At 38.8% G+C, this 16749-nt stretch overlaps 1 protein-coding gene across 1 annotated transcript in view; it reads right to left on the reverse strand.

Moving 5' to 3' along the window:
* Window positions 1–16749, reverse strand: part of ARHGAP15 (Rho GTPase activating protein 15) — a 330910-nt gene that overhangs the window by 155281 nt on the left and 158880 nt on the right. The window contains exons 7-8 of the mRNA XM_027656307.1: window positions 8109–8207; window positions 6157–6283 (exon numbers count right to left, since the gene is read on the reverse strand). Of these exons, the coding sequence (XP_027512108.1) occupies window positions 6157–6283; window positions 8109–8207 (226 nt within the window). The remainder of the gene's footprint in view (window positions 1–6156; window positions 6284–8108; window positions 8208–16749) is intronic.

The following is a 16749-nucleotide window of genomic DNA, read 5'->3' on the forward strand; positions in this document are numbered from 1 at the left end:
GTCACAGCCAGTTTTGATTTTGGGTGCAACATAATCTTCTATTATCAGGAGAAATGACACAATTTGTTTCTGAATTTGGCATGTTTGCTTCCAAAATGCCAGTATTATTACTCCTTTGTTGCTGAATCAGTATTTTCCTGAGCTCTACGAAAAGAGCATACCTATACTTAATGTTGCAGAGAAACATGACAGTAAAAATATGTCAAAAAATAAGTTTAGTCCCTATAGTTCAAATGAGTGATTCCACCCTGTAGAAACGGCATGTTGCATTTTCTTTTTGTGATCTTTTTTCAGTCTCTGAAGCTGACTGCATTCTTGTTGATGCAATAAAAATGAATGCCACAAACATACAAGCTGCAGAGTGACAAAATTAATATTGCAGCAGGAAACTGCATATTTGCTCCTAGTTTTCATTTTGCTTTCTGTTTTAATCGTTGCCATTGGTAATGTTGCACTAATATACATTACTGCTTTATGTTTCTTGGCTTTATTAAAAGTAGTAAAGCTGACCTATACATAATGCTAACATTGTCATGTAATAATAGTCCCTAAATAGCATCCATTTGGCTTTGAACTTCACATCTAAATGAAATAAATGGGCCGGGAAGGGGAAAGAATTCAGACCTCATCAGAGCTAACAAAGAAATGGAGTGATTTCCAACTTTTGCAGCTCCAGTTAGAATCATAGAATCATAAACGTTGAAAAGACCTCTAAGATCATCGAGTCCAACCATCATCCCAGCACCACCATCATGTTCACCAACTAAGCTTTGTCCTCAAGTGCCATATCCACACCTTTTTTGAACACTTCCAGGGATGGTGATTCCACCACTGCCCTGAGCAGTCTGGTAATTAGACCCCTTTTCACACAAATGATATTACCTCGGCGAAGGACCCTGTTAGCTACCACAGAATCCAGCCCTGGTTGGTCCAGTAAAACCTCTTTTCTACATCTCAAGATAGGGTCTTATCCCAAGATATGTTCTCTCAACCTACCCTCCCCTTCATGTGTTACAGAGGAAGAGTAAACACTCCCACAGGCTCCTCCCAGCCCTGCCTGTAATTAGATGGCCTTTTTCAAGGATCTCTAAATGATGCTTTCAGCAAAATAAGTTCCTGGCTTTTTTTCCCTTCTGTTATTACTCTGCCAAGCTGTGCAAATCCATGTGTTTCTGCCCTGGTGCCGATCACTTCCCTCTGCAGAGAAACAACAGCCTCAGCCAGGTGGTCTTTGCCACAGAAATACCCCATTGTGTGCAGGGACAAACTTTAAACCCTCAAACAGGCCCCCAGAAGAAGCTTTAGCCAGGGAAGGAACAAGCACTACATGGATCCAGGAAGGTTTAAAACTCCATCAAATTCTCCATTTCCTCCATCACATCCATTAAAAGACCAAAATGGGATTCTGCTTGCTGGTATTTTTTTCCCCACACTCATTGTACAGTCTTAGTTTTCTAACAAACTGCATTCAGAGAGGATTCTGGATGATTTAATAATCACCAAGGGATAAATGCATGCCATACTAGAGTTTCAAAATTCAGCCTTCTGAAGTAAGGAAAAGTGAATGAAACAAGAAAAGCAATTTTGGTAAATTTTAAAGCACACATAGTCCATGGTTAAACACTAAGGAGAGTAAGCTCCTGACTTTACCCGTGTCTTTTAAGAAACCAAAGCAGATTTCAAAGCCCAGATGACTTTGTGGCAAATACCTCTGAAGGCAAATCATAATTTTGATCCAGAGGTGGTTATTTTTTTTTCCTGATTAAAAAGATGCTAGGAGGCATATGCCCAGACACTGCTACAAGGCCATTCCTCAGGGAAGCATGAAAGCCTGTGGCATCCCAAGGGCAAAACACCACCCTTTGGGACTAAAAGACCCATCACTCTCTGTTGAAATTCCAGGAGGAATTTAGGTAAGGAAAATATCATTATTTGAGTTGGCTGGTGGCCAGGGTGCTGGGGCTAAGACCCTGATCCTTCCAAAGAGTGGAAAGGAATCCCAAGCCTGCTGTTTAATATGCGTGACATGTCAGCTTTACTGTCAACTTTTACTTCCACCCCCTGCTTTTGTCTACTTTTTCCACCTGTTGCAACTTGTCCTAATTCAAGCTGAGGGCTGGAATTGTCTTACTTTTGTGTCACTTTTTGTCTGGCACAATGATGGCTGGATCCTTGGCTACTTTTATTGAGAAATTGAAATGATCACGAGAAGCAACTGCACAACTTATCCAGACATTCCTGTTCGCATACACATATTTATATATATATATTTATATATTTTTTTAAATCTTGATGCTCTAGTTTTGGCACCTCAAGCTGGAATTCAAACATGGAGGATATTTTCCAGGCTCCTTTGCAAGGGCTGCATGACTAACCACTGGGTTTTAAGTAAAGTGTTCTTGAAGATAAGGAAAAAATATGCGAGTAGAAACAATAAAAATAATGCAATTCAATCTTATCAATTCAGGCAGTTCCAGCTTTTATGTGGCAAACAAGGAGATCAAATTACATTTATCTAATATCACAGATTTTTTTAAATGTCTAAAATATTTCATTATTTTGCTTTGGCAACTTAAAGCTGAGGAACAGATTACTGTTCCCACTACATAAGGAAATAACTGACAACAATTAGTATTTATTCTTGTTGCTTTTGTAATAAAAATAGAATTCCATCACTTTCAAGGAAACCTAAAATATTAATAAGAATGTGATGAACTGAGTAAATGTGACGCCATAAGGAAATGATGGAGAACAGGTTGGAAATATAGTGCTTTGGGAATGGATTGCATTATCAAGCTTGTGATTGTGCATTTTGACAAGAGCAGCCCTCAGATTGATACAGTAGCCAAAGGGCACTCTTCCTGCTGCGGAGCTGTTTGTTTCCATCCAGGAAAGGGGGAGTAGAAGGGGAATTGATCCCCTCCAACAATCGATAGCAACTCCAGCCCAGGCTCTTCCACAAGAGGTCCCTCCTGAGTGACAGAATTCCCAGATGGTGGCCAAAAGTGGCTCAGATGATGCAAACCATGACACGACCATGTGCAAGAAAAGAAATACTCTTAGTGGAGAGTGTGGATTTGGTTTCATTACCCACAACATGACTGTCCTGATAGGTCCTGTAGTCCACAGACACAGTAAGGTCCTCTGGTTTTTGGAGAGATGAATGATTTCTGGGAATCCTGTCATGCACAGAACTTTTCCCTACATCCCAGATCCTTTCTCTACTATCCATGCACCATGACAGCATTTTTGCTTTCAGTCTCACCCAGGTGCCTGGTTTCATGTGGTGCAAAATTAACGTGGCAGACCACCTACCAGCAGACCCAATTATAATTGGTACTAATTAAGAGGGGTTTTTTTGGCAAACTTAGGAGAAAAAAAAGCAAACAGAAAAACCTGTGGTCTGAATGATAACTGAATTGCTTGGAAATTATGAAGTCTGACACTAATTTTTAAAATTAGAACAACACTTGTTTGCATTGAAAGGAGAGGTGCTGGGAGGCAGCTTCCTTGCACCAAATGTATACTTATTCTATTGGGGGAGGCTGCTGGAATGAAAAACACGTTCTTTCTGACCCAGCATTAGCTGCATAAATTAAATCAGTGAAATAGTTGGCACCATAAAATAAAGAGTCATCTCTCTCTATGTCTTTGAGAACAAGCTCACAGTTCTACATATTTTGGTAATGCTCCCCAAGGTCATCCTTGGTTTCTTCTTAGCTCAAGAAAACTTCAACTGGAACATGAGTTGAAACCAAACTGGATGAGAAGCCACTGAAAAGCTGCGTGACCAAGAGGACAGCCACTCTGTGAACTTTGGAAATTGAGCCTGGCAGTTTGAGCCCAATTTTCAGTGAAATCAGTGTCTACAGCTCAAAGAGCATAACAGAGAATTACCATTTGTCCTTGTAGTGTAAGCAGAAGCAATTAGGATTAGACATAAAAACCAAATTCCTGCTACTAAGTCTCTAGGGGCAGTCTCCCCAGTTTTAAATTAAAGAGTAAATTACTGAAGTGCTTTGCTTAGGATATACCTGTTCTTTATATGCTTGTGCTGCTACAAGAAAAAAAAAAGCAATTGTGCAGTAATATCAAGTCTAAAGCTGGACATTTTTTTACAGCCCTTAAAATGCAGAGAGGGTAAATACAAACAAGTCTGAGCTGTCTGGATATTCCATTAAAGGTTATCAGGGCAGGGGGGTGGTCTTCTAACACATCAGTTGCTCATCTTCTGTGTTAAACTAGAGGAGTCTTAAGCCATCGTTAAAAAATCTCCTTTGTTTGGATTTGGCATTGGCAATAGTCAATAACGTAAGAGTGCTATAAAATTATAAAATCGTTAAACTTTGTAAGAACTTTATAAACACACTTGCAGATATTGCACATATCTTTGTGCTCTGCAGTCAAACTGGACAATGAAACGACCACCTGTTAACTGCTAACAATGTGTCATTACCAGTTCTCATGCCTTTTTAAAGCAATTTTGGCTCTAGCTGCCGATAATTCTGGCTACGATACTTGTGTGAACATTAAGGGCACAGAAAGCCAAAGGCAGAAAACTGACAATACAGTTTGTGCTTAGACTACTAATAAGTAAGTGAATAATATGATTTTTCTAATTCCACATAATTGCTTGATCTCAAGGGGCCAAAAAAAAAGTTCTGAATACATATTTTAGAAGCAATCCAATCTACGGTATTTAAATGCAAGCTTCGATTCAGTGAGATTTCACAGCAGATATTTTCACATTTTTTTAATAGTTTAAATAGCCTTTAACAAAACGGAGGTTATTCAGGATTCTCTAAGGTTTGAAAAGAAACATAGACTAAGTCTCTGTCACTGCTCATAGTCACTTTTTCTGTTTTGTCTGACAAATTATCATTTAAAGATATGTGAGAAATCTAAATAAATAAATAAAAATTCCCCGAGTGCTGAGACAGTTTATGGCCATTTTGCTATTCGATACAATAAGAGCAGAATCAGACCCTCAGAACTCACTATATTCTCAGTCTTATTTTTCTTCCTCTGTGAAATGCAATGTAACACCCAGTACAAAGATATTGGGACAATTTTTCACCAGCTACGTTCAGGCTACTTTATATTTTATAACACAAAGAAAAAAAAACTTAAAAAAAAAAAAGAAACAAACCTCCAAGATAATAGGAAAACAACAACAAGAATCTGTGATCTGCAAAAAGAGACTATTTAATGAGTCTCTATTTGTGTGTACGCGCATGCATGTGTGCATATATTTATGATTGTGTGGATAATTATCATTAAAAATAGCCATGTTGGGCCTTTTTAGTGCAACCCTTTTCTTAACATCTCAGGCTTTGATCCTGCTCTGAAATGTGTGCAGGCAAATTCCTGCACAGCCCTTCAGTACCTATAGGTATCTCGTACCAGCCTGCCAGTCTAAAGCTGTCACAGCACTGCCATTGGGAGCAGGATGTGAATCTCCCGCCAAACAAAGACAGAAAACAAAAATTCAAGGGAGAGGGGGAAATTAAAAAATTGCTGAGTGTGTGATTCAGGGTCAGCAGCAGCAGCTCCTGCGGCTGCTGCCCACGATGTCACAAGCATCTCGGCACAGACTGGGAAAGCTTTTTCAGTGGAGTAAAAGCACAGCCCTTCCAGTTTTAGATCACTTTCTTTGCTAATCACACTGACAAAAACCAACATCAAACCCTGAAATTTATCTTCCATAAAATTATAGATACATCACTGATTGTCGGCTGCAGAGGATATGTCAATTCTTTCAGCAATTCAGTGTATAAATACACAACAGACAAAATTACTCTGGCAATTTTAGGTATTTTACTAAGATGGAAACAAAGCAACTGCAACAGACCATTAACGTAGGGCTCATGTTGCTTATTTTTAAAAATAAATGGCTTAAATAAATGTCTTTGCTCCTAAACAAATTTATTTTGCTTAGGAGAGAGTGTCACCCTTTAAAAGTGTGGAGCTAGTAACTGTCTTTACTTAAATGCAAGTTATGTATATCAGCGCAGAACATATTCAGTTTTAAAATTCTCAGTGATCTTCCTTACATTCTGTATGTAATAAAAATTATCTTAGCCTGTAATGGCATAGTTATTTAAAAAGGAAAGAAAAAAAAAAGGAAAGAAAAATGAGAAAAGAAAAAAGCCTTACTTAAAGATTTTCTGTGTTCAGGCTTTGGCTCTTTGGATTCAGTGTCTAAGCTATTCAGTAATTCGATGCTGGAGGATCTTCTGAGTTTGAACTCCAAATTTCTCGATGTAATTCTCTGTTCTTTTGGCTGGGAAAAGAATATATATATATATATACATATGTGTATGCTTTTAATAAAATTATTATTTGTAAGAATGAAGTAAGAGATTCCAGAATGCCAGTACAGAAGCTCACAGACACACACAGAGCAAGTGTGCAGGGAGTATATAATTTAAGGAAAGTGTAATGCAAAATTTGTCATATGGCAGAGCTTTTATGGCCCTGACAGACTGATCTTAATTTCTGAGATAAATTCCCATTTAAGTGAGGAAAACAAAAGGCCTGCTTCTTTAGGCTTTAGAGACCAAAATTATTTCCACATTGCAGGCTACTTCTAAATGCTGGCAAAGAGGAAGGGTGTTTAGATTGCCTTTCTGATTTAGATAGCTACAGTAAATATTCTTACAAGCACAATTGTTTCAAATATCATTGCAAATTTGGGGTTGAATTCTGCTGGTTTAAGCTTAGGAAGTAGTTGGGGGGCTTTGCTTTCTCTAATTCACTGGCAGACAACGTGAAAATTAACGGGGAAAAGAAGCAAAAGAATAAACGAAAAAAGGAGCTGCTGTTTCAGCTAACTCCACGTCTCTTCCCATGGCATTTGGTCAGGTGACATTTAGCCATCCTAACAGCCCGGAGAGCTGCCAGGCTTTCCACATTCTTTCAAAGTTTTAAAACTGAATGAAATGACAGGGATGAAGTGGCCACGGAGTGCTGGGTTGTGACATCCTGTCCTGCGCACACGGTGGAGCCGAACCTCGGCCAGGACCAGCCCTGCCCCAGCCATGGGCCAGCTGTGCCCCACCAGCTGCTGCTGCTGTGGCTCTGATGCCACGATATTACTATAGCTACACTAAAAATAATATATATAATCAAGTCTATTAGATGTTTAGCTGAATAATATGCCAAAAAAATCTTTTTTTTTTCCTGACTCTCCGTGGAAAACTCCACCCCAAAATCTTCAGTCGGATATCAATATCCTCACACACCCAATGAAATGCACAATATGAAGACATACATCATCAGATCAAACTTTCCTTGGCTGATTATAGCCTCGGGGTAATAGAATGTTTGTAGCTCTTTAAGGAAACAGTAGCTGTGTTCAGATTAACCCTTTCAAAGAGGCTGCAATTTCCACTGCAGCAAAACCACTGAAAAATGCAAGAAATGGGGATATTTTTCTCTCACCAGATTCTACAGTGAACAAGGAAAGTCAGTGCCCTCTAAAAAAAAAAATAATTGTTCTTGGATCAGGCAAAGATAGCAGGAAGACATTTGGATTTTGTACTGAGAGTGGCAAAAAAGAAAGAAAAAGCTACAGCTGAAGCTGGTTTGGTAATTAAAAACTGTTTTAATAAAACGCAACCCTGCTTACTTCTAGTAGAAAACCCCCAGCCTTCCTGGGAGAATAACAGCAATCAGTTACAAAGGAATATTATTTGCTAGTGTTATTCTTGTGAATAAGTAATACAAAAATTCATAAAAGGCTCAAATGTATTAATAGTTCTATTGAAGATTATATACTGTAGGCTGCATAAACAGAAAAAGCAGAAATTCATTAGTTATTAAGTGCTTGTGTGCTTTTACAACCCTCAGCAAGCCAATGTCCTTGTTATTTCAGAGAAATAAATGTAGCGTTCCGTTTTGAGGCAAGAATCAAATGGCATTTTTGTGCAACAACCTTGTTTATCTGACATTTTTTAGTAGATTTGCATACATATTTTTATGTCCTTTAGAGAAGGGAACGTCTAGCTAGCTGCTGACTGCCTAAAAACTGTAGAGATGCCTGAGCAAATGAAGTTGAAATTGCTACATCTTAATTAATAAAGGTAACAGCCAAAACAAATACATACCAATCTGTCAATTGCATTTTTGATAGCGTGGAACCAATCCAATATGAGAAAGTCGATATCCGACTGGAGGAGGAACTCATTTCCTGACACTGTCGTGATCTGGGAAGGGCACGGAAACACACAGGTAAGTAAAGCACACAACAGACAGATGATTTTCCTCTGTTTTCCCTCCTATTTCCCCCAAGTTCTCTTCCTTTGTACCAAGAATTATCTGCTGGAGTGCCGAGTTACTGAGGAGTTTTGAACCTCTGTCTGAAAACTGTTTTGAATATGTCACAACAAACGAGATATTGTCTCAGCAATGCAACCACTGAACACAAATAGTGCAAAATAATGGGAATGTGACAAAAGTTAAGGAAAGCCAGGAAACTCAGTGCGGTAAGACACAGTTCAAATGAAATTAGAGCACCCTGAAAAGAAATGAATGCAATAAGAGAATTATTTCCTGGTATTTACAGTTTTCTTTCCTATTTTAGTATTATTATTTTTATGTCTGGTATCATCACTCTCGAATTTGCCCATTTGTTATACACCTGAAATTCTGGAGTCCACTTCCAAGCACTTTGGTAAAATTAATAATGTCACTCTTCCACATTAAAAAAAAATTACCATCAAAGATGGCTGCAGCAGAGTAATTAGGAGCCCATTTATCATGAAAAAAAAAAAAATCCCCAGTTTGTCTGCATAGAAGTCGATTTACATTTTTGACCCACTCACTGGGAATATTTATCAAAAGAACATTCAATCCCCTGATAATGCTATTTCACTGCCTAACCTAATATTTGGTGGAAATATGCATGTATATGCTGTTGGTCTGAACTTCTGTAAACCGCTGGGATAGTAATGATACATCATTTTTTATTTTACATATCTATCTATCTATCTATCTGTCTATCTATTTCACCAGAGGAAACCTCCAGGTACTTCACACAACAGATTGAAACAATCATTTTACAGATAGCAAAACTGAGGCTTTGCCCCAGGATTATTCAGCAGTCCAGGTGCTTGAGGCCACAGAGTATGAGCAGGACAAAACAGCTGTCTGTGTTTGCAGACAGGTGAATGAAGGACTACAACTCCACCACATTTTGGAAGGGACAGGAGCTCATCATGCCCACACTCCAAACCAGCTCAGCTCCTACCAGCACTGAAACCAAAGTTTTTTCTTATTTTGTTGTTATTAAGAGTTGCTTGTGCAAAATGTAACATCCACATTTGGGAATTGAACACTTGAGTTTCAGTGTTTTGGGGATGCATGTTGTGTCTGCACGTTGGGATGTTCACTGGAACATGGTATTATTCACCAAAACCTATTCAGGTTTTTTTTTTTTCAGAGAATGACTGAACATAGTAGACAATAGAGATTTCCTTCTGACCAAAGTTTGAGGAAAAGCAGAGCAAAGCCATTAAGACCTAGCACAGCCTATTTATGTAAATCCATCAACATGAAGTGCTACTGTTCACTGCATCTCCGTCGTGTCAAGAGTTTTTACTGAAGCAAAAAAGAAACAGCAGATCCTCACCAGCCTAGGTACTCCCTGCATCTTCCTTAAAACTGAAATACTACCAAGAAAAAAACCCTAAAAACCAAAACAACAGCTTAATGTCTCATTAATTGTCCAAACCCCTGCCTTTATTGAGGAAATGCCTGCAAGGAAGGTTTCCAAAGTCATCAGCATTAAGGAAAATCCCGTCAGTGCAGCTCCAGCGGAGACATCCTGTGAGAGCACTGTGGAGAATGTGGGAATGGTCCCCTGGCTCGGGCTCGGGGGCTGCCTGGCTGCAGATGTTCATCCCATCTTGCCCATTCTGCACCCATTAGGAGCAAACTGCAGCCACCCCATTGCTCCCCATGCACAAGGGACAGTTATTTATTAGGGGACTTCTAATTCCCTTATTAGTCCACGAGATATAATGTTAATGACTACTCACACACTCACCCTTCCCTTTATAGAAAGGATATAAAAGCCCAAAATTCAGCTTAAGGTGAGCAGTAGAAAGAGCTGACCTCCAGTTCTGTGGCCAGCTCACACGGCAAGGCTCGAGTTCAAAATGTATGATATGATATCACAATTTATTAATGTATACATGTAGATATGAATTAGACTAAACACAGGCAACAATTCAATCTAATGCCTCTCTTGCAGTATAAACAAATCATTATTAAAATTATAAAATGGAATAACATTTTCAAAGTAAGAGCAACATATGTAATTAGATTTACTGTATTTTGAAGGCTTAAAAAGGACACAACATAGTTCAGCCTTCCGTTCAGTAAATTCAGGCTTTATTAAAATACAAGTATTCAGCACTGCATAAATATTTGCACTGTATGATATGCAAAAGAGATACTCCATTGCTAACAAGACCAAAGCAAAATACATGTTGAAAGTTTCTTTGTCTGAATGTGTTATTTTGATAATCATATATTATCAGTGTTTTATGAGCAAATCTGTAAAAACAGATCATAGAATGGAGGGAAGAGAATTCATTTAAAATATACTTTCTGTAAGATGTAGTTCAAGTCCTTTTCTTTCTTTCCTCAGACTAATCTTTAGAGTAACTAGACAGTTTCAAGAAGACTGCTACTGCTCTCTACAGTTTAAATGCATCCACTCCTTAATTACAGTCAGTAATTGACTTTGTTCTGCTCCACTCCAGTCATTCACAGGCAAGCAGTTCCAAAGGCTTTGGCTGGTAAATCCCATTTAATGTGCAGGTTTTCTATCCCACTTTTATATATTACCTCCTTAGGATTTCTGATAAATGGCTCTTGGAAGGGATTGCTAAACCATATTTGCACTTTGAACAATCAAATTTTCAACACCCTTGGGAAAAGACATCAGTGAAGAATGCTGGTTTTGACTAAACCTCGTGATTGAACAATTTATGATCACAGCCCTAAATGATGTATAACTAACAACAAGCAGAAATTGTTCAATATTAAGGCCTGTTAACACACCATCCCTGTGTCAGGCACTGCTGAAATAAACAGAGGGGCCAGGGAAACAAATGAAAGACAAATCTGGGGGAAAAAGAAAAAGAAAATGAAGTGCTCTATCTAGAGCTGCCAGACTCCATTGTGCCAGGTACTTCACTTATTTAAATACCTCCCGAAATCCCTCTCTCTGTGCCATCATTTTTGCAAAGGCTACAGTCTGGAATTAGCATTACCTTACCAGGCAGAATGATGCTGCTGCTGCTGTCAGCAATAAATACCCATGAGGAATGACAACTGACATCAACCCTCTGGTTTGCCATGCCCTTCAGGTTGGCTATAGGAGAGCCAGGCTGCCTGGATTCCCTCTATTTTTGCTACAACATCTTGGAAAAATTACTTCAAAGGGTGAATTCACTCACACAGTAGTTTTATCCTGTCCTGCTGCTAAGCATTGATCCTCTGAAAATACAGGCTCGCCACAGGTAAATGTGTGCTAAATTCAATGCACTGCTGGGCTGCCAACACTGTGTGGGAAGTGGTGAGAGGGGCAGGTGTGAAACACTTTTTCTGATATTCTATTTGTGGCTTATTAAGGGTTTATCTTGTCACCTTATAAAGCTGCAAATGGAGGCTTGAGCTTCTTTTGCATGTCAACCTGATGATGTACCAAGGTGGTGTTCAACAAGGTCCTATTTTATTAAACAGAAAGATACCCTTGTAGCCTTAAGAAATAAAGGACACTCTATCTAATTAATACCTTTACTATTTTATAATATATAAATATACTTTGGATGCTACCTAGGATCACCAGTTCTTAAAAATCCTATAAATTATATATTTTTCCTGTGCTAGGTTATGCACTGGGACATACTATAGTGCAGAGCATGGCTGTGTTCCTCCAGGACTTCCAAACAGATCACCTGGATCACATTTTGGAACATGTCTTAGAGACTATTCCATTTCAGAGTATGCTTACACCAATGAAAAACAGCAGATAAAACCCAGAAAAGTGCCATGGGATAAGCCCAGGGTCTTCTGTCCATAGTTTTCCTGCAAAGTCGGGTCTGAGGATTGCTGCACTGCTGTGAAAAATGTCTCCTTCAGGGTATCCCTATGGTTCATTACCAATATGCATTTCTATAGATACATTCATTCTTAAATTTATTTTAACTGCAGAACAGGGATGGAGGCAATTTTAGCAATCCTACTGATAGGCACTCTATGGAGATATGGGAAAGGGCGATAAATTCACATAGCAAAACAAAAATTCAAACCCATCCTATTGATTCACCCACTTCAAAGTGTACTTATGCATCTCTGGTGGCCAGAACTATTATTTGCAGTGATGAACTATTTTCAGACAATGCCAAGAACAAACCTTAACACAGGAAGTGAAGAATCCTGTGGGGAAGGAGAAATGCAGCAAAAAAAACTTAGTCTGTACCCTGCATCGAGCAAAAGGGAGCAGAGGGAGCAGCTTGGGAAGTGTGTGGCTCAGGTATAGCTCATGCATGGCCACCAAAAAAACATCTCACAGTTCTTATTTCAGCCAAATACTGAAACAAGCCATTGTTCAAGTTGGTGGACTGTTGGGGTGAAGCTTCATATATCCTACCCCAATGGTTCAATGTTGGATTATTGGATGCTTTTGGAGCGTGGAAACTTCAGCAGTTGCTAATCCAGTGCAAGATTCAGTGCAGAAAACTGAAATTTTGATGCCACCTGGGACTCACACAGCTTGTGGTGAACACTAAGTGATTTAAACTTGGATTGACAGATACCTCTGCGTGCAGAAATTCAATAAAATGTGTTCCTCTTGTTGCACTGTGCATTGGGATTGCTGCCCTTGATATGTGTAGGAAAAAAAAGGATATGTGAGTCGCTGGAGCATTTCTAGCTCCAAAGTTAACACTTTTCCGCCTTCCCACTGCTCCCTTCATCTCACCTTGCTCTCTCACAAAGTGGTGATTTTTTTTCTGATCATGTTAATCAACCTGATTCCCCATAATGAAGAGGATTCTTGGCTTTTCCCTCTGTTTTCCTGAGAGATTTTTGCTGGATGGGATCTATCCACCCAGCCCATGTAACACAGGACACACTACTCTCCATTTGCATGGTAGCCACCAGGGCTGGGACAGGGAAGTTGTGAAAAGAGTCAAAAGGAAAATTCAAAAAAAAAAAAAAAAAAAGAAAGAAGACTAGGAATTTTCTCTCTGTAAATATTAATTTTAAAAATCATTAGAATATAATATAACTTGAGAATAAACACATAAAACATAGATACTTATGTGTCCATACCCCCAGTAGAAGTAGAATTAATTAAATTTGGGAGACACTATGCTCCTTAGTGGTTTAATTAAGTGGATTTGAGTTAAATGGGGACCGAGCTATGCAAGTTTTAAAAAACATGTCAAAAGTCTAACTGCATTTCTGGAAGTTGATCTCAAATTCTTTCTCACAGATAATCCAGTCTCTTGGCCATGTTTATACTGAATGAGTGAGCAGCCGAAATGATAAATAAAATATCCCTCTGTGCTGTACTGTAGTGAGCTGAGTCTAATAGTAAAAAAATGGAAATAGAAGGAAAAAAAAGGATCAGTATTGAGCTGCATTATATTTGTACAGCATCATGTATCCATTCTATGATCCAGCCTATCAAACAGAGGTAGTCATGGTTATGCTGATAGTTAAATTACTTAAAGGACTCTAAGATGTTTATGACTACCAAAAAAATTTCATTATCAAGCAGATTGTCTGTCTCATATTACAGTCTGGCTTCACCCATCTAGCAGTCCTTTGGATGTCGAGTAAAGTTAACATGGAAGTGATGGGGAAATATCAGCTTGAGAGAAAAGGTCTTCAACCAATCTTTCAAATAAAAGAAAAAGATATTTGTTAAAAAATTTGGTGAGAAAGTATCTGCCTTGTGTTCCCAATGTTGCTAGATGTTAAGTAAATATATGCTGATTGCAAAAAAGTTGCTTTGGCAACTCTCTTATTAAAATGCATTTGTAACCCCCATCTGTCATGAAAGTTTTGAAAAGTTTGTTTACTTTGGAGAGCCGCCTTATCCAGGGTTACCCCGGCATACAATGATAGCAGTCTTCAGAAGCTGTGTGAGGAACAAGCCACTAGGGATCCATTTTTGTTTTAATTGGCACACACAAACACTTTTCTGGTCTGTCAAAAAGATCAAGCTAATATGCATGGCGGGTGTTATATTCTCAGCTTTAGGGAGTAGTAAAGCTCCCTTTATTTAAGTAATTTAAATGATAGACTGCAAAAACTTTGCAAGTCAGAAAAATGTTTTATACTTTCTTTGGGAATATTTGTTTTAGGCAACAGAAAATGTTCTACATATCTAAAGATGTTGAACCTTATGTTTTAATTACCCCGTTTTTTTCTGAGTCTGTAAAAATTACTGTGAAAACCAAGGATTGCAAAGAGGCAACAAACAGATCCTGTGTTTTCACAACTTCTGCAATATTACAAATTGTAAGACCAAATGCTGCCAGATGTTTATAGGATATTTCCTCAATTGTGTTGCTTTGTGGTATGACTGATTTGCACATCCATTCTCTGGGAACCTTTGTGGGGTCATCATATCAAAACAACCTTCTTGTATACAATAAGTTGCTTTCTAGTGAAACTAGTACTGGCATTATACACATCAATGGTTCTGAAATGGATTCAACAGTCTCAAATTTGGGGGTCAAACTTACAAGAAACAATAAATTTTTTAAATAAAACTATATTGCACCAGTGGAGAACAGATAATTTATTTTCATGGTGAATTCCTGGGACTAAGTCCCTCAACATAATTTAGTAATAAAATAATGAACTCTGGGACAGTTAAGAAGAAAAAAAATCTTTGAGCCTAAAGTTTCCCTTCTGCTGTGCCATGAACTCTTAGTATACAATTGAATTACATTAATACTAGCAAGGAGAGAATCAAGTCTTCTTTCTGTACTATAACGTAAAATTTTCCTTTCCTTCTGGGCTGTGAAGAATCTCAGTTGAAGAACTGATTTTTATTGCTTTTATTGAAGATATTGAACCAGTAGGAGGTCACAAGTCAAGTTGATCAGGCCCTGAGACACCAAAACTCCTCATTGGATTTGAAGAGGAGCTCAGACTGGGGATCCACAGAGTTTCTCTGGAGGAGGAAAGGTCCAGGTGTACTGGGATATGTCACTGATTTCAAGGAACAACTTGTCATTCTTCCTTATGCACCCACCACTCCAGGTCTTATTTCTTACTGCCCTTGGAGGTGTGTGAGAGGAAAGCACATACTACTTGAGCAAAGGGGAAGGTAAAGGAGAGAAAGTACTCTCTGCCAAACATCCAGGGAATACACTGGGAAGTATTTCCTGCTGATCTGCCGTACTGGTACTCTGCCCTGTGCGAGACAGTTGGAATACTGAGATTGACCTCTGAAAGCAAGGGTTTCCTTCAGAGGGTAAAGAGCAGAAAGAGAAACATGAGACAGGCAGCAGATGACCATCCTGGATGTCAGCCACTTGTGTTCAGCCTGCTGTGTCCCCCCTGCCCGTGCTACCCTCTGCTCCAGCCCCATGGATGCGCTGCCCTCTCCACGGGGCAGCGTGGATGGACTTCTGACAGCCTTCTAGCCAAAGTCAGGGGAGAATGGAAGCTATCAGTCTTGGGGAGCAAGGAATAAGTACCCCCAAAACTGGTAAAAGCAGAGGAGCAGGAGATAATAATTAAGACACAACTCAGTCGTGTCTGCACGTAGTGGGAAGTCGGGGAATAGACAATTGTACATTTTGTCCGCAGACGAAGACTGAAGGCGATGTATGAATACCTACTGCAAGCTACTTTTCTCCTTGGGGTAATATTTTACTGTTATTGCCTTTGCAATCTGAAGCCATATATTACACAGCCACACACAGAGATATTGGCAATGGTTTCTCAGAGAAGTCCTGTCTTTCTTCGTTTTACCAGCTGGACAATACCTAGTGATGAATGGTCCTCCTGTCCAATTTTATATGCATGTTATAACACTTTATGATGTATGTGAGTGAGACTCAACGTGATAAGTCCCTGTAACAAACAAAAATATCAAAGGGAGAATGAATGCTCTGCTTTCAGAGCGAGTAAAGATATATATTTAAAATATATATGTGCTATGTGTAAAGATTTCATTTTGTTGACTCTTATTTTAGCCAGAAATTTATTCATCAGTAGCAGAGCATTTCACAGCTACATTATTTGCAGGAAGAAGCCAGTGCTGGCTCTTAGTATTTCATTTATGGACACATGTCTCCTATTAATAAGCGCTGAGATTGCACAATAAGAAAAAGGAGATGTTGCTATAAGTATCTTTATACTTATAGTAACGTATTTGGCCATGATTATAAGTGTTTATAAAACTTTCAAGAATCGTTCCTTGTCTACTTACACTAATGAGAACACCTGTTAAGTTTAGAGCTGCACAGGCTTATTTGCATTGAATTCAGGTTTTTGCATACTGTACATCACTTTTTGAAACAATTAGATGTTTACAGAGAAATATAGGTAAAAGAAGAAAAGCAGCTTGAATGCCCTCCAGCCCAAGTCAGTGCTAATCCTGGGTTGTGTGAAAAGCAGAAACCTGCTGAATTATAATACTGACACAAATTCAGTGAGCAGTGAACAAAGGTGTACCTGCAAATCCCCTGATAGCAGATGTTTCTTGTG

This window comes from Corapipo altera, unplaced genomic scaffold (genome assembly GCF_003945725.1).
Source record: "Corapipo altera isolate COAL_440 unplaced genomic scaffold, ASM394572v1 68, whole genome shotgun sequence".
In the NCBI taxonomy this organism is placed as follows: Eukaryota; Metazoa; Chordata; class Aves; order Passeriformes; family Pipridae; genus Corapipo; species Corapipo altera.